This window comes from Diorhabda sublineata, chromosome 9, assembly GCF_026230105.1.
Source record: "Diorhabda sublineata isolate icDioSubl1.1 chromosome 9, icDioSubl1.1, whole genome shotgun sequence".
NCBI lineage: Eukaryota > Metazoa > Arthropoda > Insecta > Coleoptera > Chrysomelidae > Diorhabda > Diorhabda sublineata.
This window is the reverse complement of record NC_079482.1, coordinates 22,868,212-22,894,636: the sequence shown is the minus strand read 5'-3', so window position 1 is coordinate 22,894,636 and position 26,425 is coordinate 22,868,212. Positions and strand designations below refer to the sequence as shown.

General features: G+C 31.7%; 2 protein-coding genes across 5 annotated transcripts in view; one reads left to right on the top strand and one right to left on the bottom strand.

Annotated features, from left to right (window-relative positions):
- The window catches only part of LOC130448872 (fasciclin-2), a 177,585-nt gene extending 160,496 nt beyond the window's left edge, over positions 1-17,089 (top strand). For both annotated transcript variants that reach the window (XM_056786439.1, XM_056786440.1), the window contains 4 exons: positions 3,972-4,016; positions 4,182-4,366; positions 6,107-6,389; positions 9,480-17,089. In XM_056786439.1, coding sequence (XP_056642417.1) covers positions 3,972-4,016; positions 4,182-4,366; positions 6,107-6,389; positions 9,480-9,679 — 713 coding nt within the window. In that variant the 3' untranslated portion in view covers positions 9,680-17,089. The remainder of the gene's footprint in view (positions 1-3,971; positions 4,017-4,181; positions 4,367-6,106; positions 6,390-9,479) is intronic.
- Positions 17,090-18,684: 1,595 nt separating this feature from the next.
- The window catches only part of LOC130449042 (uncharacterized), a 41,053-nt gene continuing 33,312 nt past the window's right edge, over positions 18,685-26,425 (bottom strand). For all 3 annotated transcript variants that reach the window (XM_056786682.1, XM_056786684.1, XM_056786683.1), the window contains exons 5-10: positions 23,087-23,640; positions 22,431-22,886; positions 22,174-22,363; positions 21,563-21,780; positions 21,285-21,498; positions 18,685-19,881 (exon numbers count right to left, since the gene is read on the bottom strand). In XM_056786682.1, the coding sequence (XP_056642660.1) occupies positions 19,633-19,881; positions 21,285-21,498; positions 21,563-21,780; positions 22,174-22,363; positions 22,431-22,886; positions 23,087-23,640 (1,881 nt within the window). In that variant the 3' untranslated portion in view covers positions 18,685-19,632. The remainder of the gene's footprint in view (positions 19,882-21,284; positions 21,499-21,562; positions 21,781-22,173; positions 22,364-22,430; positions 22,887-23,086; positions 23,641-26,425) is intronic.

The window sequence follows — 26,425 nt, the reverse complement described above, 5'->3', positions numbered from 1 at the left end:
CATCATCATCCAATAAGGGATGTCGTTCAAAGTCCTTCTCTACTTGATTGACCAAGTTCAGTCCTGGAATTCAGTTCTTAGGATTGTCTTTAGCGCATTAGTCGCATTAATTTCAACTATTCCATTGTCATCGAAGTAGTGGCAGAATTTGTATTTCCACGACATGCAAGTGATGGGTTTGAAAACAAGAAGTATCCCGAACCTAGTAGGATATCGTTTAAAATACTGAAATTTGGGAAACAAAAGCAATATTAACACCTTGCTAAGTTATTCCAAACATGCATTGATACTTGCAAAGTCCCCAAGTAATAAAAATAGTGGAAATTATAAAAGTATTGCAGTAACGGCATCATTAAGCGAATTATATAGCAAAAAACACAAAATCAGAATAGAACAAGAATTCGCTGTTAACTAACCTGAAGAACAAGCTGGATTTCATTCAGGAAGATAAACAGTCGATCATATATCCTGTCTTACACAAATGACAATCCATTTATTATGTGTAGATGTGAAAAAAGCTGACTATAGAAAACAACAAACGTTAGTGTTTTGAATTGAAATTGAAATTCCCAGAAATTTTTACACAAAGAATGGATGTTGCTTATCCTCTACATTTTTCAAAAGATTCTAAGAAAAATATATGTGAGAATGAGAATGTAGATGCAGTAATATGTGTTTTCTGCTCTATAATACACTATTTACCTACTCACAGCTTTGTATATTATAAGGTTATACTGGTACAAGATCTTGATAGTATAGGATAAATGATCAGAAACCTAGCCGGTGGAGTTTGAAAGCCAACATATTAAAAATAAAAATATGACTGCCAGAGGATCCAAAATGCCAAAATATGTCACTAGAAAACGGCCAAACTATGAGATGCTGCGAAAAATACAAATATTTGAGTGCAAAGATTACAAGCGACAGAACCACACATCCAAAAATAATGAGAACCGAATGAAAAGCACAATTATAAAAAGCACTGTAAGAGAAAAATATATGAACTTATGATGTGACATAAACTAATTTTTGGCAAAGAGCCGCAGGCAGAAAAAGATAAACGGCAACTAATATCCTCGTTGAAGACGTACGGTTATGTCCAACGAATGGCATTAGAATTGAGCGGAATGTATAGATAAGGATATAAAAGAGTTAAAACTAGAAAAGGGTCTTCGAAGAAATAGATACAAATGGGATCTTTGTACTAAATGGCGTCGAAGAATATTTTGAAACATCAAACAGATCCACTTCTATCCATCGGAGGTGAAATGTCTTCCTTGCATAATTAACTGTACTTAAAACCACAATCTATAACTAAGAATCAAACAACTCTTGAGGAAATTAAAGTAACAGTAAAAAATTATTGTTATAACATACGTTTTAAATTTCTCGTATTCACATAACTCACGCTGGTATTGATTGCTTCATGTTTTGTAGTAATTGCATAAATACTATGCTAAATACGATCAAACTAACATGTGAAGGAAGTTTGGGTTAGATTTGAGTATTATGTTGTGCCTCAACTTCCACTTTCCAACAAAGTTTGCAATTAATGTTGTGGTTGGGGATAAATTCTAGTTTTCGTATTCCCATGCCATAATAAGCGATATAGCATTCCGAATTCTTTGAAATCATTTTCAGTTTTACATAGTTTATGCCAAATGCAATAAAAATCATATGATATCTTCACGAGATATAGTCAAAAGTAAGATAGGATTGATATATTATCAAATTCTCGAAATATTTATTATTTTGTTTACGGCAAACATATGAGAAGCTGCTAGTTTGATTAGAGTCCAGGCGTAAAAAAATTGTAATAGTTATAAACCATGATGTTTTCAAGAATCTCATATTATCGACCTCCAACTCAATTCCATGAGTTTAAAATATTGGTTCTAGTCCTGAACGATCCCTTTTCATTCATATATTACTTTTTATACTTCCTGGTAACTTTTTATAATATCTTTCAAACTTTGTTTTTAATATGTGGACCTTGTTATGCAATTGAATGTTAATTCACGAGAAAGTAACTTCACAACAGAGCGGGTATAAGATTTGCTCTGAGTCGAGGACTGCAGCAACTTTAGTTTTGAATCCAGTATATATTTCTTTCATCACCAGTGATAATTCTTCTTCTTTAGTTTAAGGTGCATATCGCAAATGTTGATTCTTTGTGTTAAATGAACTTCTTTCAATTCTGCAACAATTTCAAGACGATCCTCTTCAATTATGATTATGATTATGACTATGATTTCGTCATTATCAACTCGAGTAGACCGACCAGAACATTGCTCATCTTTCAGGGAAAACTCTTCAGAACGGAAATTTTTATACCAAGTAACATTTTATACCAAGAATGTCATTTAAAATCTTAAAATCTACGTTGAGGGGTATTGTGGGATAATTTTTCACCATTGTGCAAATTATTGAGCTTTATTTTCACTTAAACGACTTCTGTAGAATGTAGCTTGACACTAGTTTTGGAATAAAAAATCAATTTTCAAAATATTGTGGGTTAGTGAACCATTGTATAACTTGGTCTTCGTAGTTCTTAAAAAATAGAAGAAGATAAGAGAAAAAGTGAAAAGCAAACCATAACTAGAATATGTCTTAAAGTGATATATACAACATATATTTTCATTAATATGCCTGCCCTGATACTTTTACTTTTCATGAAGCTCTTATTTTTCCGTGGAAGGGCATCATCAACAAAAAATTTTATCACAAAAACTGTGATTTTTGTATGTACGTCAATTCAGTAATTTTCCAGTTTATGTATGCATAATATCGAGTTGCATTTGTAATCAATGGGGTTAAAAATATTGTTTTTAACATAGATATAGAATATGCACTAATTACTGGACGTTTAACTTCTACAAAGTTTATTAACCAAGATCCTAGCTTCATTCATTATAAGCGTGTTGATTCTATCCAAATGATTTAATTTAAAAAAATCGTTATCCGCTTTTCTTCTCTTGAAGCCGGCATGCTATGATGAATTATAATGGAAAATTCGCAATTGATGATTTTCGTTAAGTTTGAGAAAGAAAGTAGAATTTTTTTCTCTCTATTTACAAAATCGCTAACGAAAGAGTGAATGGCGTGATATTTGTACATTGAGACACCTCAGCAACATTTCCTTACGAGGATATGTCAGGCAACAATTTAGGATAATAATGAGAAATTCCTTTCAAGATGATATATTAAAAAATATTTCATATGATAACGTAGTATATTGTAATATATTGATAGTATTTTTAATGAGAAATAGCGCTTGATATTGGTAGAAAAAACTATATTTCGAATTTATAAAAATATCTATTACCATCAAATTTTATTTAACTAGTTTATTATTTAGATATTGGTATGAACATTTTTGTCTAGTTTTCAAGATAATCTTTATATAGAGAACATTCTTTTTCTGCTGATCCCATGTCACTGCTCGGGATCATTCATAAAGCAACATAATTATCATTCCACATTCGTGATTTAGGGTTTGAATTACTAGAACATCCCCTTTATTCACCACATTTGACTCCGTCCGACTATCATCTCTTTTCTAAACTGAAAAAAAGTTCATAAGGTCGTAAATTTTCTTCCAACGACGAGATAATAAAAGAGGTGGAGGTCTGGTTTTCAGAGCAAGAAGAAACATTTCTTTTGAAAGGAGAATATGTTGAGTAATGAAATATTTTGACATTGAAATTTTGTTTGGTCCTATAGTAAGACAAGAATTTTCTATTTTCTATTGTAGCCTTATCGGGTATTCTTACAAAGCATGCAATAAAGTTTTCTGTTTCGCTTAAATAACTATAATGGGTTCTGAATCTTGCACTGTCTTATAATAACAGGTAAAGATTAAAATTTTGGAAGCTTGTTTACGCAATAGATGATTTCATAGACTTCGATTCTCAAACTGTATTATCAGAAAGAATATAATTGTAAGATAAATATTTGCATATGGTTTCCAGATAAACCTGTTCCTGTGACTATTCCAAGAGATCCAGAATCAACAGGTAAGCTTTTAATTCGATCATTTGGAAACATTATACTCTATTATTTTTGTTTTGTTTTCCTACGATACTTCGTAAACCCCAGTCATCATTAAAAAATGAATAAAAAGACGCAAAATCGTCGGATATATTGATATATGTGATCAAATCAAATCTTTATTTTTCCAGCTGACACTCCCGTGTATGCACAAGACGAGGAAGTGTATGGATTTATAGGAGAATATGTGAATTTGACATGCGAAGTTGAAGCTGAACCACCACCGAAATTCGAATGGAAAGGTATGAGTACAAAACAAGGACGCAATTATATTGGGAGGATTATTAATGTTGGCACTCATAAATCACTTCTGCAGGTGAGTCTGTTAAATCTACATCGAACAAGATGAATATGAGATACAATACTTTAGAATGAGGTTGAAGACACTCATTCCAAAAGTTTTAAAATGAGTTGTTTAGTTATTAAGTTTGTGTGGGAAATATTAGTTATCGAAATTATTGGGTAAAATGGGTATAGAGGCCCTGGCGATAATAAACATATGTACGATCTCAACAGAGTCTGTTGGTATTTTGAACACGAAGTATGTTGTGTTTGAAATTGAAAAATGAAATGAGATTGCAGAGCACGACACTCGTAAAAAAACTATTCAAACAAGATCAGCGTGACAAACACGATCCAACTCCTCAACATCTTTGGACGAATAAACTGAAGATGATACAGAAAATGAAGACCTCACAGATCCGGATTCTGTTTTTCCCAACTCATCTGAACCTCATTATATAAGCCTGGAATAAACGACTTAGTTAGAGACATACATATACCGATCATAATGCCGTGTCTCAAGCAATGAAATCTCTTAACAAAAGGCACAAAGGTCACTTTTTCGAAACTGCTACAATGATCTGATGCATTTTTTCGTTATTAGTGACGATCTGGTTTATTGTAATAATATCGTTGTCTTCTTTGAAACTTTCGTTTCAATCACGACCCACAAAATTGAAGATTTTTCATAGATTCATCAAAAAGTAGTCTAAAACCAATATTATAATACATCTTTCTATTCTTGTGGGTCATGTAGTTTCTTTAAGAGAAACATAGAAAATATGAGAGCTTGTACTTAAGAGGGTTATTTTTAGAATAGTATAATAAAGGAAATAATTACGTCTAAAATGTTTGGCTACCGAAGAAAAGCTTCAAACAACAACAACAAAGTATTACTGTACCATCTTTGCATTTAAAATTAAAAATATTGAGAAAAATAGTTGAATCTCTAAACAGCGAAATTGTTGCTTCTCAATATCTCAAACAACAAACAACAAAACTTTGAATAGTAAAATGAATAAAGAAAAGAGCAAGGCTTTGAAAATCATTGTACACCTTTTAACTAACCAAATACAGTTTGGCAAATACAGGAGTGAATGTCGAGAATTGTACGAGAGCCACGAAGTTAAAATGAAAAAAATTATTTGGATGACAAAGAGGGTAATATGCGCTAGGTGAATCAGTCCGGTAAATAATCAAAGTACTAAATTCTGTGCCCCAGAATAAAATATATATTCTATCTCGGTATCCAGTAAAAACAACAAAAGTAGGTACCCACTCAGTGCTCTTCACTATCTAACAGACACAATAGAATTGACAATAATAGTCAAGTAGACCTGCTTGAGGACCGTACTAATCCCTACTACCATCATCTAGTTACGCGCATTGACGAGCGTGGATATTTCACATTCATTCCTGTATTTGCCAAAGTGTACACTTGGAAATGATATAATGGAAACCTTGCGCGTTGAGATGTCCCTTATAATACATATTATCGACTCACATAAAAAATTTTTATCTCAATATATGGGAGACGTTAGAAATGCGCACGCTGAGCGTTTCATCAGTATAAAGTAGGCATGAAACAACGTCAACTGTGCAGTAAATCTTTCTGTTGATATCCACAAAAAGCTCTAGCTAAGACATATAAATTATTACTACTGTAAACGTTTTTTATGTCCTCTTGATATCTGTTCAATTCCTTTCATTAGTTTGCAAAATATGTTATTTTATTGACCAGTATAATCAATGATTAATAATAGTTTTGTTTCAGTTAAAAATGACAAGTGAAACACCAGATCGTTACGAATGTACAGCAACAAATAAATATGGTAAACTCAAGAAATTTATCAATTTACAAATTGGTATAAGACCTAATCCACCTGAAAGTATTGAACTAATAAAAGCTGAGCCGCATTCTCTGGAATTGAAAGTAGAAATTCCAGAAGCAACTGAAGAACAAATCGGATATAATATGGAACCCAAATGGCTGAGCATCTTTTATAGAATGGAAACTGGAGAAGATTGGGATGAACAAGATTTCAACATCACTTTAGGTAAGGATTCTATTATACACAGTTATCACTTTTGGCGTCCCCAGTTGTTTAGTATGTTACCACAAGCATCTTTACAATTAGCGGACACTGTGGAGCACTTCAACCCAGTCTTTCTGCATCCGCAAGCTTTCCGACATGTACTCATGGGCAAAGCTACCTCATCCTGAAGCTAACTCAAGCAACAACATGTCTAATGATCAAACTTGTCTCATCCTGAGCTTAACGAACCCTCAACGTGATGAATCTTGAAATTGACTCACCCTGATCTCGCCTCAATGAAGGAGGGTGCTCCAGCTAAGTAGAAAAACACAACACGTATACATTATATTGGTGGTGTCTGAAATAATTATTTATTTTTTCAATTTTGCATGAAGATAAAATTGAAAAAGAAAAGCAATGTTTAAGGAACGATTACAAGGAAACGGTTTGTTTTACATTAATTTAATAAGAGAGCTTTTTTATAAAAAAGTCAGTTTCCTATGAGAATACGCGTCGTTAAAATTTTTCAGATTGATATGGAAGAGTTTTGAGTAAAAAATGTTAAAAAATCGTAACACTACAACCCTTAATATTATTATTACGGTCTCAAACTTTTTCGATAATTTTTTCTATCATTATGAATTATATTTTCACAGTATCGTTACAAAAATATTCGTTTTTTTGGCCCAGCATTTACTGTAAATACTACCTGCTACCTCATTGATAATGAATAATCATCAAAACGCGAATACAATTTACGGTGCGCGTACGCCAAAACTATTGAATTAATAAAAAAAATTGTAAGCATTTCGAATATAAATGTTATTATCGTAAAATGAGTAAGAAGGGAAAAGTATGATATGACAAAATTTTCAAAATAGGTAAAAAAACCAAATGACTGTGTTAATTGAGAGAATATACCATATGGGAAGGAAAGGTGGTTGACAATACTGACAAATATCGAACTGGACTGTTTTATGTAACCGACTCGGTATAGTAAAATCGTATTTCATCCAATATCACACTTTTAGAGTGTCACAGAAGGGAAATAAAACACTTATATTCCGTTTTTGTAACTTATCTACGAAGATGAGATAGGATAAATGGAATTCTCCTTTCAAGTTAAATTTAAAACATGAATAATACATTTCTCTCATTTTATTCCTATCTTCGAAGAAAAACCTTTCATTTTCTCAGTAAATAGCTTTTAATAGAACAGATAATTGTACGATTGTCATCTACATCTATTTTTCTTTGAAGGTTGGACTCCTTTTACGAATAATAGAGTTGTTCAGAGTTGATTCTAAAGTGTCATCTGTGAAGGAAAAAACGTCTCTTATGCAGAAATAAAATACATTGATATAGAAAGGAATTCAAAATAATACAATAAATCTACTTTTCCTCTATATCAAAAGTATAATTATTGAATAAGCATTGCAGGATTGACACCTGTTGCGATTCTGTTTGTTAATGCAGATTTTATGGCCTTTTGATCTATTTCCTAAATACCGTCTTATGTATATAATACATAATCATTACAAGGTACTTGATATATAATTTTTTTTGGTGTTTTTCGAGTTTAGTTTAAATATTTGGATAATGTATTATGTCCTTTATAAATGATACTAATATCGTACTTATTGAAGGATTTCGATAGTTGCTGAGAAAATCATTATCCATATGGGAAGAAAAAACGTTTTGACGCTTAGTTTTTATTTTGTTTCTTATTTGTTTGTGGTATTTCTTCTTTTTTTGAGTATATTATTTATCATTTTTTCAGAATATCTGTTTTTGATTTTTTAATAAAAATGAAGTAATATTATATATCAAGTACCTTGTAACGATTGTGATGTTGCTTACATAGGACATACATATCAGTATTTAGGAAATAGATCAAGAGACCATCAAGACGTTATAAAAAATAAAACTCTATCAACAAACTATGAGTTATCACAAAAACATATACACAGAATTATTGTGACGAAATCAAATACAAAAAATGAGAATTTTTGGAAATTATTCAAATAGATACAAACGAGAAATCTGTAAATGAAAAAAAAAAGATCTAAACAATTTCAGTAAAACAGGTTAAAACAGATATCATATTCATGCTGTAGGTGATCTCTCAATGAATATAATTTAGCAAATTGTCATATCATCTTGATAAAAACCGCAACAACTCGAAACGTCAAATTTTTAATTATCTTCATGATAAATATTAATTTTTAATCAAAAGAAACCTAAGCTCATGACGATTTAGGAACATACACATATCAAAATTTCCAAGAAATAAGGATTATTTTTACATTTTGAATGTTTAAAAGATTTCCAGATACGATTTCCGCTATTTTTGTATTTTGTTTTATTTTATTTTCACATAACTACTTTTGATAACTGATATATGAATTTTATGAAAAATCTGACGTTTCCTAATTTCAAGATTGGCTTGAAGTGGCTTAAAGTGTCACATTTGATAGCGGAATTGGATAAAAAGGTAATTATGCTGTTTAACCCCCTCACCTCCGATCATCTTGAAATTTCAATATATTGTACAGTGTGTACAAGTGGTTTCTTATTGGTAACGTGGCAATGAAACACCAAAATGCACTAACTTTAATATATTTTCCGAGCTTTCGAATACTTATGTATTCATCGACTAGAAGTAAAATTATGGTCTAATAAAATATTAGAAATATGTATGAAAATAATAAAATTTTTACTTACAGTAAGTAGTGTGTGTCATTTATACTTTACGAATGTCTGATGCAAAAGGAAGTTGTAAGTAGAGTCAGGGGGGGTTTGTTCTTAACCTAACCTAATCTTACGGTACGAGAAACTTCTCCTAAAAAGGAGCTCAGCAAAGTACTGCTGCTTTCTCTGTTTCTGAATTAGGTTAGGTTGTTCACCGTGAAAAACTGTACAATTTATTAAAATTTCCAGGTGATCGGAGGTGAGGGTGTTAAACTGCCGATAAAAAATATTATATCACATTTTTTATTAATCGTGAAACTCTTATCCAATCTATTATTTCAATTTTTAAATATAGAATTTTATTATTGAAACGTTTTTCCATTCACTTGTACTTATAATTTCTTTTTCGTTTCATTTCAGATACATTTCTCCTGACTGAACTCAACTCAAGTATGAAATATGAAATCGTTTCGGCAACAAAAAACGTCGCTGGATTGAGTTCTCTTTCAAACGCCACCTTCTTCGAAACCACCGCCGGTTGTGTTCAAATAAGTAAACCAACATTTTTCAGTCTAGTTATGATAAATACGTTAATTCTGTTCACGTCCATACTAGCTTAAAAATATCTGTGAAATGTTAGGTATTATATGAAAAATATTCCATTGTAGTTTATCGATTTCACACTGTAGGCCAGTCCGTTGAAGTATAGAAAAGGAATAATCAACAGTTATTCAGAACAAAAAAATTAAAATTGGACATCCAGCAGGAATAACATGAAAAGATTATATAGATATATCGAATAACAAATTATTCAGTCACTATTACTTTACAAAATTTTTCCCATTTCTTTCGGTCTTTTGTTTGTGGTAGTACTTTATCTAATTTCTTCCCTCTGTTCTCAATCCCTTTATCAATTTCGTCCATCCAGGTATTCCTCTGTTTCTCGCTCTTAGTGTTCTGGATTCTAATACCTAATCTTTTCGTAATGCCTTCTTCACTTATCCTTTTCACTTTTCCTCACCATCTCAGTTTATTTTATTCTTTGTATTCTTTGTATTGCTCTAAACGTTTTGTATATAATATTTATCTGTATGATTTGTTTTTGATGGGGAATCTCATTTCCGTTTTTTGTATTATTTCTCTGTGTCTTTCGGTCATTGTCGATGTTTTAGAACCATATCTTAGTGAGGGTATAACTACTCTTTCATAAATTGCGTTTGCTGTTCTTTCTGTTATTTCATTATCTAATTAGCCAAGGTATTTGAAAAGTTCCATTTGTTCTATTTGTCTATTGTTTCTGTTGTCATTATCATCGGTTTTATCATTGTTTATGTTTATGCTGTATTTTGGTTTAGTATTTCCTCTTCCTTTGCAAATATAACCACGTCATTAGCGTAGCATATTTCTGTTAAAGTAATTTTGTCCATTTTTCATTTTTTATAGTTTCCTAGACTGGTTGTTAATTTCGTTTATATCCTCATTAAGGATTATTCTATATAGCAATGGACTTAATATCGTCGACTTGAGTTGCTAGGGGACTAAGTTTGAATTACAAGGTATTGAATTATAAGAATGCACAAGTATTTTCACTTTTATTTAAATGTTTGACGAACTATATACGTGGTTTATGCGTTCATATTATAAATAATGTAATTTTTAGTAAAAAAAAGAAGTAGCTTTTGTAGATAATTTTTTGTTATATAATTTCCATCTAATCTGTTCCTCGATAAAACTATATATAAAAACCTATAGTAAACCAAAAATGTTAATCAGATTTCAGCTGAATATTTTTTCAAAATATCTCTCATCCTCTAAAGTTTCCTTCCAAATTCAATTCTGATAACTTTTAAGACTAGAAATTACTTCTTCTATCTTGTATCTATAAGTGAAATTGATGAGTGATAATTTTGTCTTCGTAAATTCCCCATGTTCTTGAATTCAATCAATCATTGTCTTTGTTTGGGATAATGTGATTTGGAAGGTTTCCATTTCTTCAAACGATTGCAACGAGACTCATGTCAACATATTTTCATATAAAATACCTCTTGAGTGAAGTGTGCTTCCCATTTAGAGTCTTAGAGCTAAATAATTGCTTAGAAATAACGATAAAAATGTGATATTTTTCAAGCAAGTTTTTGATAAGGAAGAAAGGGTGGTTTTACATAGTTCGCTTAACCCCAAATTTAGTAGATCAAAGTTGAAGCGAAAATACTTTTTCAACAATCCACCGTTTTCACAGTAATCATTTTTTTTGTCATTTTACTATTTAATATCTACAATGTTTATAATGACAATTTACTTTCATGTGCGAGTTAATTTTTGAATCAAATTGTTGAGATCGAAATTAATCAATATTCTTGTTCGTTATCCAACGAACTTCAATTAAAATTTGGAATTGAAAAAGATGATTATTCCTATGAGGTATCAACGAACTGGCCTAAACCTTAATGGCCCGATAAAAAAAGGAGGACAAAAATAATATATTTCAAAAGGTGTCACGTCCAGAAGTTTATTTGTTGGATTCAGTACTGCTTAGTGGTTGATTTAATTGAAAGACTAGCTAACCGTGGAATTTAATGGAAGTCAAATTTGAAACTAACGACATTTTAAAAGCATTTCTTATATTTCTGAAAAATAATTTAATTTGAATACAATGTTCTTTTGTCATACGTCAAGTTAGAATAAAATAAAGAATAATAATTCTTTGCAGAATAAGTACAGAGTAGTTTACGATAACAGAAACGTGCTGTTCAATGGTGACTTATCCAAAATTTAGGGATTTTGAGAAATATCAACTTGACAATAATCTTATTTCGATTTAAATCTCTTTCCGATTATTTTTTTATACTGAATTTCATTCCACGTAATTTCCTGTACTATATTTTAGTGAAAAGGAATGAATTCTGTAAATTGCTTACTCATAATTATGAATTCAAAGAATGTAAAACCAAATTAGAACCGATTTTAGTCAACTTTAGGAAACAATAGATTTTTTTCCGTAAAATGTAGAAGCTAATAGCAATACGATTTATAGCATGTTTCATCAATATTTCCAGTACTTACGAAATTAATTTTCCGAATTCCTGACGAATGTTTTATTCGAAAACTTCAAGAGATTGAAGCTTGTTAATATGGATATGTGCTATCGGAAACCGCACAAGAAGTGGTATACAAATAATAAATCGGTCGATCTTTCCGGCCTGTGCTAATCTCCAAACCAGGATATTAGGTGAACCAGAAATGCATCCATCAGAAAATAGGTTATAGGTCGTGCAATAAGTTTCACTTATTAGAATCACATAATCCCAATTTCAAATTCATCCACTCGAGTAGCAAAAAGTCTTAGCGATTGAAATCCACTATAGTGATTTATGCCACTGGATTTTCGAAAAAAATCCAGGCTTGGTAACATAGTAACTTTGAACAGGTATAATGAGTCGTCAAGGGTTTCAAATGATTCATGAATTTATTCACATAGATTAGGATATTCAGTCTCTCCACAGTTCTCTGAAGACTATGAATAGAGCTTACAGTCCAATCTCAGTGCAAGAGACATTGTTAAAATTTCCAAGCAGTGAAATCACAAAATTTTAGTAGTATCTTAGTATCTTTTGGAAAACTTTATATTAGTCAGTTATATAAATTCCAAATTTTTTAATACACCAAAATTTTTAAGTTATATTTGTCTCTCTTATAAACCTTATTACTATTTACAAAACAACTGAAAACTCATACAGCAGCCACGTTACGTGTTACGAAGCTTCTAAGTTTCGAGTACAGAAAGAAATCGCAGGGCGATAGATCCGGAATATAGGGTAGCTATGGTGTATGGAATGTTTCTGCAGCATGAAGACTATTCAGTGGCAGTGTACATAATCATGATGGAGCATCCAATTGTACATGCTATCTAGGCGCACTCTGTTGATCCTTCTCCATAGTCTTCGCTCTATAGGCGGTTTATCCAGTTAGAAAGAACTATTTATGCGCCGACCTACGGCTGTCAAAGAATCAGATAAGCATTGTTTTGACTTTCGAATTATTTATGCCATGTTTTTTGGTGATGAATAATTTGGGTATAGTCATTGTTAACTCTGACGCTTCGTAATCAAAAAGAAAGAAAATGACGGCTGCTATACCAATAACTCACTTCATTGTATGTGGATCTAAAATTGGGACTGAAGAAGGGGGTAAATAGGGGATGAATAAAGTCAATTGAACAATATGGATTATACAATATAAAGTCAAACATACTGAGTCAGGAATCTACACGAACCAAGTGGGAAGTTATTTTTGTCTTGTGTGAAAATTTAAATTGTTCTTTTTGGATAAGCAAGAGCTCTTTTCCAGTTTTCCTAATCAGCCTGTTTCAATATCTTTAGGTTTAATCTGAGATGATTTGATACACGCTCTGTAGGCGGATATTGATTTGTGATCCCAGAGAAATTTAATGGAAATATTCAACAATTGTTTTAACGGTTTGATAATGTTATGAAGAGTACAAAATAACCGATATTGTAATTGCGGTTTCCCAACTAGAAAAATTGCTAAAAAGAGTATATTATTACTGTTCTCCTTTCTTCAACTTCATTCAGTTTAAAGATCTGAAAAAAATTGATAAGTGTTAATTATTATATAGGAGAATCTCAACAGCTTATAAGTCAATAATGAAGAATTTAAACATGACCTTTGCGGTTGAAGGCTAGAGGAGTTTCTGTATAAAAACTTCAATTGCTAGTACTTCTGAAAAATAAAGACTGAATGAGCAAACACTACCGAAGTAAGCAACAATAGTCTTATTACTTAGACTGTGTTAAACTACAAGTTTCAAAGAATAATATAATTTATACAAGTACATGATTTTGTGTGATAATATTTTTCAAAAAAAGAGGATTACACTGATTGAAATAAATGTGGATTTGTAATGTAATCAGTGGAAACAACTTGTCGGTTATGGTTGAAAATTATGAGACGGTTATTATTACTGGGAATCATTGTAAATACGAATGCGGTACTGTTTTTTCCGTTTCAATTAACTGCAAGTGAAGACTAGTCAGACCAAACCTTTTGTAGCATAAAACAGTCGAGAAATGTTTTAGATCGTACTATCCCAGCTCTTGATGTATGCTAACAAATAATGAACCATGTTTATTAACTGCTTTTGAATATAAATATGGTCGAAACGACCTAAAAACAATCGAGTGTAATATTCGTACTAAAATTTATATCAATTAACAAACTGTAAAGTGTTCCATGAAGATTATTTCACTTGTATAAAAGTCACTTTGATTTTTTTGCGCGAAATTTGATAGGCACTATCGATTTTGAAATTTTGAGAGTTCAATATGCGAAAAATTCAAAACTACTACACAATCAGTGCAAGAATAATAGTTTGAAAACTACCAAAGAAATTTCAATCATAACAAAAAATAGTTTTCCCATCAAACTCCTTTTTATTCAACGAATTTTCTCTGAAAAATAGTTCAAAGCGCATTAAGTCTTTCCATGCATTTGTATAAATCAAATCCATTCTGTTTACAACTGTTCTTGGATTACTTTTCGGATCTCAAAGCATCCAGGCCAAATCTGGACAATATGGTGGATGCGAAGAAACTCGAGGTTCAATGCATCTTTTCTATCGATTTTCACTGTTTTCTTCTAGATATAGGTCCGTTTTTTTCTACAACCAGTCCAATAATTATATAGTTATAGTCACTATTAATCAATTTTCATTAGTGGAACACTTTGCAAGTATTGTCCTGGCGTGCTTGTAAATTCGGCTCAATGTTTTGTAAATAAATAGCTTCAATATTAAATAATTTGCGGTAGATGGCGTATGAGAAGATACCGGGCAATATTGTCCAATGAAATACCTGTTCAACCAATAGATATTTAATAAGTGGATTACTTAAATGAAAGAAGTCAATGAGATTTGAATTATATTAGTGTTTTATTCGTGGTATTTTATTTTATGTGTTTATATTTTATGATAGTTATTCCGATGTAAATGATCTATTATGCTGAATTTAAAAGAATTATATGTATAATATGAATATAATAGCGTTAAAGTGAAATTATTTCATAAACTAAAATAATCAAAGTTGAAGTTAATCTTATTTTTTTCATGATTAATAGTTGCTAGAAAAGAGAAAATGTTTGACCTACATGGGTCTTTATAAAAATCAAGTTGTTTTATCAAGGAAAATATATTAAAGGTATACAACGTAAAAAGTTGAGAAAATCCTGTGTTTTATTGACAACACATGACAATTTTTTGTTCACTAGAAAATCTTATGAATATATTAAATAAAAACGTAATTTTCAATCAACTATTTTTTTATAATTAGAACTTTTGAATTCCAATGTGTCGGAAAAGTCTCTTTCATTGATTCTGGTCAGGTCCACAATCATACGATACGAAAAACGATGGAAAAGATAGAAAATTGATTATATACATCTGAAAGAGAGACTGAAACCATATTTTTCTACATCGTCACTGAAGGAATTCAGGCATCTACCATATCAGTGGATATTGATGAAAATATTTCAGGTGATATTGATAAAATCTGCCAAAAAAAAATATGCAAAACAGCAAAAACAACACGCAAATTGTGTAAATTTGGAAAAAGGTGAAAATTTAGAAAACAAAAATTGAACTATGTCGGGAAGACCAGCAGATGAATAATGAAAATGACATCTTAAAAAATGAAATATATGGTGGAGTGGGCAAGAAAACCTTTATTGAGTTGTTATAAAACGTACAAAGTGAAAACCAAATATATTATATTGAAAGAAAACGTCGAAAACTTCTAGTCCAAGAAAATATGAACCTATTGAGAAGTATCTGAATTCAGAAATAACGACCCACTAACTAAAGGAAATATGTTAAGAAGACACTATCAATATAGTAACTGCAAAAACTCACAAATCTAGAACTTGAAGCAACTGACTAAAACAAAGAAATGCTTCATATAGATTATGATACCAAGAACTCTCAATAGTTTCCCTATATTGCAAATACTTATAGTCAAATCTATGGAAAGGAGGAGTGAACCAGAGTTTGAACTGGGCAATGTGAAGAATATACTAAAATTTATAGGTAAAACCAAAATTTACAAGAGTTTACTACTACTAAGAAGGTTTGGTGCAAGAGTTTCAAGTTTCATGTATAAAAAAAGTGACAACAGAAACCCAACTAGAACCTAAAGCATAGACCAAGGCTATAGTGAAGCAGATTGTACATCTGAAAAGTGAATCTTTGCGAAAGAAATCTAGAAAACGTGAGGAAAACAAAGTAATATTGATAGAACAGAAAAATAAAACCCTTGAAATATAACTAAACGTAAGACAAGTATTGCACTTCGAACATTTGATCATTTTATCTCGAAATTTCATAATCGTCCCAAATATTATATAAATAGGATCTTTTGAAGATGAACCATCAAGCTCAATACCAACACTTATAATGGGGAGTCCTTGTCAATGGTCCCTCTGCAGTACTCTTTGTCTCAATCAAGCGCATGGAGGTTTCCAATATTGGAAAATCCTCCTGGCATCGCTCTATTTGAAGTAAAATGTTTCCATTAGGTCAAATTAAAGGATTTTCCTCTTGGATGTAGTTTCCTATATTCCTTATCATCAAGCTAATAAATCTATAGCTTCTGCTAGATTATCGAATGCATTGTTTCTAGCTTATCATATTAATCAGAATTGTGTTTATTGAACAATACCAATTTTTTCGAAACTTGAAAGTTACTTCAACTTTGATTACTTGGAAAATTGAAAACTACTGTCTATTTAATGAGATATGATGTTCATACTTGAGTATTTCTTTTACCTAAAACACAAACTAAAAATGAAGTTTCCCAACTGTTTCTATTCCATTTCATCATTCATTTTCTTTTGCTCCATAATAAAAACTGGAATTATATTGATGAAAAATCGAAAATAACTTCATTAAATGGATGGTAATATCAATAATTGTAGTGTAATCTACTTGTTATTTTTTAATTGTTGAAAATAAAATATTTTTACTGTCATTTTTGTTTTATTCTCTCTTACCACATGATGAAAGAAACCAAAACTGAAATAGTTTGTTGAAAATAATATTATTTGAGAAATAAAACAATGCTACAATAGCATAAGAAGCATGAGCTACAACTTTTCTTTTGGTCTTATCAGAAATCTCGTTTCTGTAAGTCTCGAATCGGGAAAGTAATGGGATAACTTTATTGGTTGCTCCAATTGAGTTTGAAGAATCAATGCAGTTCCAGGTCAGGTTCTGAGCCCATTTGGATAGCGAGCTTGGTTCCTGAGCCATATATTCCTGCTCTTACATGTCCATTTTGTGATTTTGAGCCATCAGTTTAGTATAATAATAGGCCTCGAGGGAATATCTGCATTTGTCTATTGCTGTCGATTTGATATTATAATTTTATAGTTTTTGGTGAAGCATAGTTTGGCAGACATTGGTGTCCGTGCCCATATCTATGAGCACCTCTCATTCCTTAAGGAATGTTAAGTGTCTCTCTGACCCAAAGGATTATCTTGAAAATATGTTGTGGAAGGAGAGTTGGATCAATTTGTTTGCTCTGATACAAGAAGCTTTTAGATCGATTTGGAATTGAAACATCTTTCGTAGATAAAGATCCAGCCCTGTTGACCTGTTGACAAAGAATATAAAAAAGAGAAGAAATAGTCTGGAAAATATAAATATACGGACCATTTAAGTGACCCTCAATAAAAAAAGGACCAATTATTTTATCGACACGGAAATGTCACAGATTCAAGCATGATGATTCCTAGGAGTGCCCAACATTCTTCGTCAAATTAGGGAAGCAGCAATTGGAGTAGAAGTAATGCCTGGAAGGCTATGATATCTACAGAAATAATTGATGGAGAAGCTGTATACCTAGATCCTCCCACATGAAGTAATACCTAATGGCGGTCTCGCGAAGTGAAAATAGAGGAGGTATATTGATCAGTATGGGATGTGTTCTGGTCGCTACACACCAGTCTGATCAGGAAGCCTTACGATACATCTATAAAAAAGAAGGCTACGTATACACAAAACTAGAGTCGCATGAGTTGATTGCGATACTTTGAAATGGAGACTTTTTCCAAGAGATCGATGTCACGTGATGAAAAATGCATGAAATATAACAACGTTACATGTAAGCTATCATAGTAAAATGATACTACAAAACCTTGATTGATAAACTGTATAATGATTTGTATAGGTTAAATACTATAAACTTATGAAACATGGTCGAAGAGTTGATTCTTCGTATACACCACCAACAATTATTGATGTAAATAAACTGTATGCTAAAAGAGACGTCGAAAATTATGTCGTCAAGTTTATCAGGACACTGGCTTTGGGATTCACGCAAATAACGAGGATTGTTACGTGACTAGTATCTAAATTATGCCCATTTACGTTTCCATTAATACAAAAAGTGCACTCTCTGTAGTGTACTGTGTACTCTACCAATTAATATCGTCTGTCATGACGAGAAGTACGATTTAGTACGGGAGAGCACATGTAATGTCCTCGGGTGAGATTCATTCATTTTTAGTTTAATTGAACGTTGCTTGAGGTATCACAGGGTATAAATAAAACACAAAATACCTTCTGATACAGAATATTTATTCATAGACTAAGTTAAATTCAAACAATAAATGAAATAAATATATCTATATTAATTAAATAATCAAATTAAAATCAGAAACAATATAAAGTGTGATAAAATTTCTTACCGACAAAGTGGTATTTTGATTTTCATCTAAAAATATATAAAACTGTGCAATATTCAATTACAAAAATAAAATTTGTGATTATGTCCATTAGTGGACCACGTTATTTCCTTTTAAAGTAATTAGTCACGTACTGGGTTTCCCAGAAAAAATTATGATCTGATATATTGATAATTTCATGAGAAATCAAGTACTTCTCTAACAGTACAAGTAAAACTCAGTCTATATGGTTTATGGTCAATATCTAATTACCAGATCAATATAATATGGTTGTTTTGAATTCTGGTAATGGGTACAACTTATAAACACCGATCTTTCAACACATAACATCAAACCCAGACATCTCTAAATATGACAATTATGTTTCTAAATATCTAGAAATAAGCAATTTTGTGCAATGTAAAATCATACAAATTCTTATGTTTTTAGCACATAATATGATTGTTTGAGAATATGGTAATTCTGTCATATGCCTTAAAGTGAAATTAGCCCGTGTTATATATAACTGTTTGAATAAATTTCAGTTTCGCGATGCATTTTTTGCATCATTACATTTTCCATATCTCTCAGATTTATATTTATATTTAGGCACATACAAATTTTTTGAATGTGTCTTCGAAAAATAGTTTCCTTTTTTAAATACGTCCATACTTATAGACTATTTTTTTTTCAACCCTTTCAGTCTCTTTTTTTGATATTTACTTCATTTAAACCTTTTTGATAAGACAAATTGAAAACAAAAAAATAATAAACGACGTCACAACATATACTCATCACTCGGTTTTATATTTACATAGACATCACAAAAATTTGGCTAATTTTACTTCGAATTTGTTGCGTTGGATAATTTTGGATCGACTTTCATCTCCATTTCAATTGTATGTTGAATCTGTGCCGAGTTCCTTCTCACATAAACTGAATCCAAGCTGGGTTTTCTTCTTCCTAAATGTCTTTCAACCCATTTCAACATAGTTAATACAGCGTCTGTAGATGGAAGTCGACGTTCAGCAGATGTTTTAGTTATTAAAGATGTAGTCACTCTAAATGTAGCAGCCATTCCTTTAAGAGCCTGAAATAATATTTATCATTTACACAGTTATCAATTTTTGTTGTGATATTTCTGTTAACAAAATATTTACGTTATTTACATATATAAAAGTTAGTTTCAAGAGTTTTCACAAAGATTATGGTCTTCTTGTAACACCATGCCTCAATCAGATCTTTCATGCAAAATTTGGCAGATAGTGAAAAAGAAAAACATGAAATCCAGATCGATTAAAATGCTCTTCATAGATTTTCAACAAGCATTCCACTCAATCAATAGAAGAAAAATGATGAAGGCTCTGCAAGACCAAGGAATGGGAATGAAACTTATCGCAATGACTTTGAAAGAATATACTGACCATAAAAGGAGGATGGAGCAAAAGATATCAATTGAAAAAGGAATAAGATGAGGTGATTTACTGTACACTGTGTTTATTCTAGCGCTAAATCACGTATCAATAAATGTCATAAAGGAAACTTAAGAAAGAAACTTAAGAAACAGGCAGACGACGTTACAGAGGAAAAGCGTGATGGGATGTATGTTAAGAAACTAACAAAACTGGAGGAATAAATTGGGGAAATAAATATAAATGAGAATTAAACGAAAATTATGAGGTATCCAAACAGAGAATAATAAAAATACAGTGATTATGAATTTGAAATATTCGGAACCAATAGAGTATATTCTGCGAATAAGAATTTGTTCAGAATCAAGATACTAAATGAGAAGACCAAAATAAATAGTTACAAAACAATGATAGACCGATGCTAATGCTGGGTGCAGATTTAATGACAAGAAGAAGAGAATCTAAGACTAACGGAAAGAAAGATATAAAGATCTTTCATGCTTACTGAAAATGAATACAGACAAAGTTTGAACTATGAAATGGGTAATGAACTAGAAGGGAAAGATATAAATAATAAAAAAAAATAAAAGATAATATCCCTAGGGCCTCTGTGGAGGTAAGCACGGATACAGTAGGTTTGTCAATACTACAATGGGATCCAGGAGGTAGAAGAAGGGAAATGTGGTTAAAAAAATACAGGAGGACCTAAGCGGAATGGGAATGAGAAAAATTAGCCAAATAATAGAATAGAAACAGTATAAGGATTGATTCCCACAAAAAGGATTGAAGAAGCTTTATGCGGCTCCATCCCACAGGTGATATATAAGTTTAAATTTTCACTTCTTAGACATCTTTTCTATTTTTGTTATATTATAAATCATTGAGAATCAAATCTACTCAATACTTATTTTTGTAAGCATGCTTAACAAATTGACGAATATTTTTTTCGATATATACAGAAACTGTAGTATAAAAAAATGAATTAACAGTAATTCCTAGTGAAAATATTCATAAAAATTGATATCAATTACTCTTAAGCGAAAAAAATAAATTTGCAAAATGAATATATCGAAAATGTTACCTGCATCGCGTCTTCATCTGTTTGATCATCACCAACATAAATAATTCTAATTCTCTCACTCCAATCAACACCAAAAGCAGTTCTCAAGATATAAATCGACGCTCTTCCTTTATTCCATTCTACTGGTGGCCTTGCTTCTACAGCACAATGTGCTATATCAGCATTGAATCCAGCTTCTGATATTAATTCTATTGCCTGTTTCTCCAAAGCTGGCCTGCATAATAAACATAAACAAAACTGAATATATTATATTGCTCGTAAAATATTCATCTTTATACCTCAATTGAACCGGAGTTTCCCTGAAATGGAAAGTCAGAAGAGCTCCTTTATTCTCAACCCAAGCTCCATCCCTACAAACTTTTTCTTGTAGTTGTCGCATCAAGTTTCCAACTTTATCGTGGAATTCAGTTGGCATGGGGTGAACAAATTTGGTTCCATCAGGATGGAGAATTTCCAAGCCGTGGTTACCGGCATAAGTGATTCCTTCAATCCCAACCTTAAAAAATGTTTAATGACATGATAATTCGTATTTCAAACGGGTTATAACAACGTAATCGTTTGGTAAGCCATATAATAATATCAAATGACAAGTCGCTTGGCGTACTATACAAAACCTCTATAAATTATTTGGTATTAGCATAAACGAGTAGCCAAACTCACCAAACGGTGACAGCTCATAGTTGTTACAAAAAGAAGCGTATCGACCACAGTTTCTCAAGGAATCCTGTGTTCAAATTTTGACCCCTAAACCAGTAAAGTACACCAACGAAAGCCTTTACATATAAAATATCTGTTTCTTCTTGTTAAGGTTTTTTCAATGTTCTCGTACATTGAACCAGCATCACACAAATTACGTAACAGATCGTTGAATCACTGATATAAAACTTACCATATCCTTCACATTGTTGACATTCCTTCCACTAACAATTGCGATATAACAGTCTGAGACATTCGATAATCTTTGTAACACATTTTTGGTTTCCGCAGGAATTATGGCCAGATCAGGATGAGGAGCTATTGGTGCTAGAGTACCATCATAATCTAGCAGTAACGCTAACTTATGCGTATTTCCTATGTATCTAAAATTGATGAGACAATATTTCAATTATCATTTATCAGTAGTGAATAATTGAATATATCACTCACTTTGACAAATACTCATCAAAATCGTCTAAAGTTACTGCAGGCATATTGGTTGAACCAATATCGTCATGGTCTTCTTGAGTAAGGAGAGAGCCCATAGCTGAAAGGAAAGATTTTGTCCAATAATTGACGTCATTGAGTTTCTCTCTCCTCCTCAAATAATTCATTCGTAGTATCCTCTCATCTTCTGGCATAGTTAGTGCTCTATGAATAGCTTCTGAAGCTTGATCTATTTCATAAGGATTGGAGATAAGCGCTTCGTGCATGGTCTCACCAGCTCCAGCAAAAGGAGAAACAATAAGTACTCCCGGTGGTATATTAATCTGGCAAGCTACGAATTCTTTGGCTACAAGGTTCATTCCATCTCTCAATGGAGTTACTAAACCTACAGCCGCGTCCCGATAGAAAGCAGCTAGTTCATCTTGACTTACGCAACCATAAATGTATCTTATAGGCGACCTAGAAGAGAAAGTTCTGGATTAATTTCGACGAAGCACCAATTTACTCATGCCACACCAAAGCACCAACTGATAAACTCTCACTTGAAAATGAAATATTTCAGGTCTCGGGATTGTTGTGGCTGTGGAGTCTCTCAAATTTGTACCAAGTGAAATAATTTTTAGTAAATAAACAAGTAGACAAAATAAAATTTGTCTCACCAATTAGGAGTAGTGAATTTTCCGTTTATCCTTCCCACTAGTTGATCCATTTCCTCTTTAAGGTCTTGATATTCCTTAACGTCAGTTCTTGAGGGAACAGATATTTGTAGCATTGAAACTTTCTCTTTGTGTTCCGGATGATTTTCCAACAATTTCTCGAAAGCTTTCAATCTATGGACAAGTCCCTTAGTATAATCTAATCTATCAACTCCAAGAATGATTTTTTGATTGGTTGAAATAACTCTGGGCGCTTTTTCTGCCAATTCAACGAATCTTTCGAATGGAATTCCAATCGGCAAAGGACGTACACGAACTGTTCTTCCACCATGTTCAACTAACAGATTTTTTCTATCAACACGACATCCCAAACTTCTTTGACAACAATCTACGAAGTTTAAGCAGTAGTCGGTTATGTGGAAACCAACGAGATCACAGCCAAGCATCCCTTGTAGGATTTCGTCCGCCCATGGAAACAGCCGATATATATCCCATGGAGGGAAGGGGATGTGTAGGAAAAAGCCCAATTTTACTTTGATCTCCTCTTCATCTGCTGCCTATAATTAAAAAAGATAGTTATGAATGCTAAGTAACTCATATAGGAAGAAATTAAATCTATGAGAGCCGTTCTCGACTAAGTTGAAAAATCTTTGAATCATAACAGAAAATGAATTCAATTAAAGAGCTACCACATCATTTTTTATATCAAGCATTGGTAAAACATTTCTTTCCAGTTAATTCACATGGTTTAAGAGCATCAGTAAACTACAAGTGAGAAATCTTAGGCTGTAATATAAAGGCAATTACGATGACAACAACCAGGATTTGTCACCACCACAAGAATTTTTACCACAATTTCATTTCACTTCAGGAAGTAAATAATTATGATTTGGATTACATTTTATCTAATTCCACTATCAAATGTAACACTAAATCACTCCTTGACATTAGGGAAACGTTATATTGATATATCAGTTATGAAAAGTAGTTATGTGAAAACTGTTTAGGTTTCAAAGAACAATTTACGAATTACTGTTAAAACTGACAATTATTTCATTATTTAAACTGACAATTTTCTCATTATTTTAATTTTATAGTACTTTAAGATTCATAAAAATTGAAAACAACATTTTCGAAGACAAAGTTATTGAAAGTAAGTCAATTTTCTGGGCGGATATTCTCTTGAACTTATTGTCTAATGTTAATTTCATTTGAAGCTGTGATATCTATATGTATTTCATCTTATTTTCTAATAAACTCTTAACACAGCCTTTGGCTACACTCTTGGATTTCCATCCTCGGTGTAGACCCAAAATATCATTTAAGCTGAAGAATTGAGACGAGTGACGAACTACATTTCTATGCTATGCTATGAACTAGAGGAACATTATTAAGAACATGAAAAAATTACGATTAAATAACTTGAAAAAAAAAGGAATTTTTTTTGCTGATCAAAAGAGAGACATCTGAATTCAATGGATCAGACAAACCAAAAGATTAACTCTAACGCAATCTGATAAAAATGAAGGTATCAGCAGGAAAGAAATATTGTGTGAGGAATTTGAAACATAGGATTTTGATTTTGACAATTATAATAGCAATTTAATCAGTACATAGGATTAGAAAAGTATTTGTTAATATTTGTAACATTGTCTCTAAACCTACTCGATATCAACTCAATATCAACCCCAATAGATTACACAAGCAGATAAATATATTCATTTACTAAGTTTCCCTTCATTTTGGAATTTTCAACTATATTTCAATGAATTAAACAATTACTTTAAGATATCACTTCATGAACTAGTACATTGAAATAATAAAGAAGTCTAGAGTCACCACAAAAAATAGTTTAATTAAATTATTTGTGATCAAATAAATTCTCTACAAATATTTGTTCACATCAATCAATTTTATTGCTGGAACCTCGAAGGTGAATGTCAGTCCTAGGACAAACTGCAATTAACCTGAATTGTTTTTAGACTAGTAACAAAAATAGATGGTAATCATTCACGGTATTATTCGAATCTTTTTATTGCAACGCAAAAATAAATTATAAATCTGTGGTGGCGACTGAAGATAATACTATTATTTATATTATAATTAAGTTATCAAAGGTACTAAGATTATACCATTGTGAAAATCGTACGAATAAATGATTAATTACTAGATAAACTTCCGTGGTATTACCACAAGGAGAAATATTCGGTCTCTCGATCCACACATTCACACCTACGATTTTGATAAGATGACGAGTTGTGAAAAAATATTTTGTTCTTTCCTTTATGAAAAAAAGATCATCCATAAACCAATTTAGGAGGTCAGTATATACATTTACTAGAAAGTTAAAAAAAGAGAGTGCTATTAAGTAATTGATAAACGTAGAATAGTCAAAGGGCGCACACCAAAATCTAGGCTAAATATTATACAATCATTCAAAGGATCAAATATAGATTCTGGTAGCATACTTTCAGACGCTTTTTCAAGGGGATTATCACGGGGGTGATGACCCTCACTGGAATAGCTTACTATTAGGGAAGCATCAAAGTTTCGTAACAGTTTGAGCGAAATGGCAGCAGTTCTCCGGAGCTTCATAGAGCTGTAAGGTCATTAGTAAGGTAAAGCTCTGGTTCGCTGAGCTTTGTCCCTCACTAAACCTCCTGATTATCAAACGAAAGAATTAGTGTCTTCAATAACATGAAATTTGGAATTTATATTAATAAAATAATATGAATAACCCCATTAAATACATTTGAATCGCCTATTGGTGTCGTAACCAATGTAATGAATCCAATCAAGCATTGTAAAAGTTTCCTTCACATGTGGTACAATCGTGATATGTGCAATTGCAGATTATGAAATCGTTTTATAACCATGAAATAAATAAATACAAAATTATAAGTAATTATTGACATTTCGTGAAAAACAAACTGATAAATGATTAAATACATATGATAATAAAGGCAACATTCGTATTCCGCGTATGTGAACTTGTTATTTATAACCGTTTCATTTGTAATAACCTAACTCAAAAATCGATTGAGCCATATCAATTTTTCCTATCAAAAATCAATCTACTAATTACACGTTCAAATACATTCAGTATTGGTTCTCCTTATCTTTCCCCTTCCTTTCATACTTTGGTAGCAAAGTTTTTTTGGGTAGAAAAGAACGAGAGCTTCCTCTCGTTCTTTTTGCTTCTGTCACTTTTGGTGTAACTCTTTTTATGTCTCATTATCAGTTTAAAGTGAGTTTTAAAAGAACTAATTTCCACTGTATGTACACAAATATAATTACCAATCAGTCCATATATGGTATTTTCGAGTTGGAACAACTTGAGAA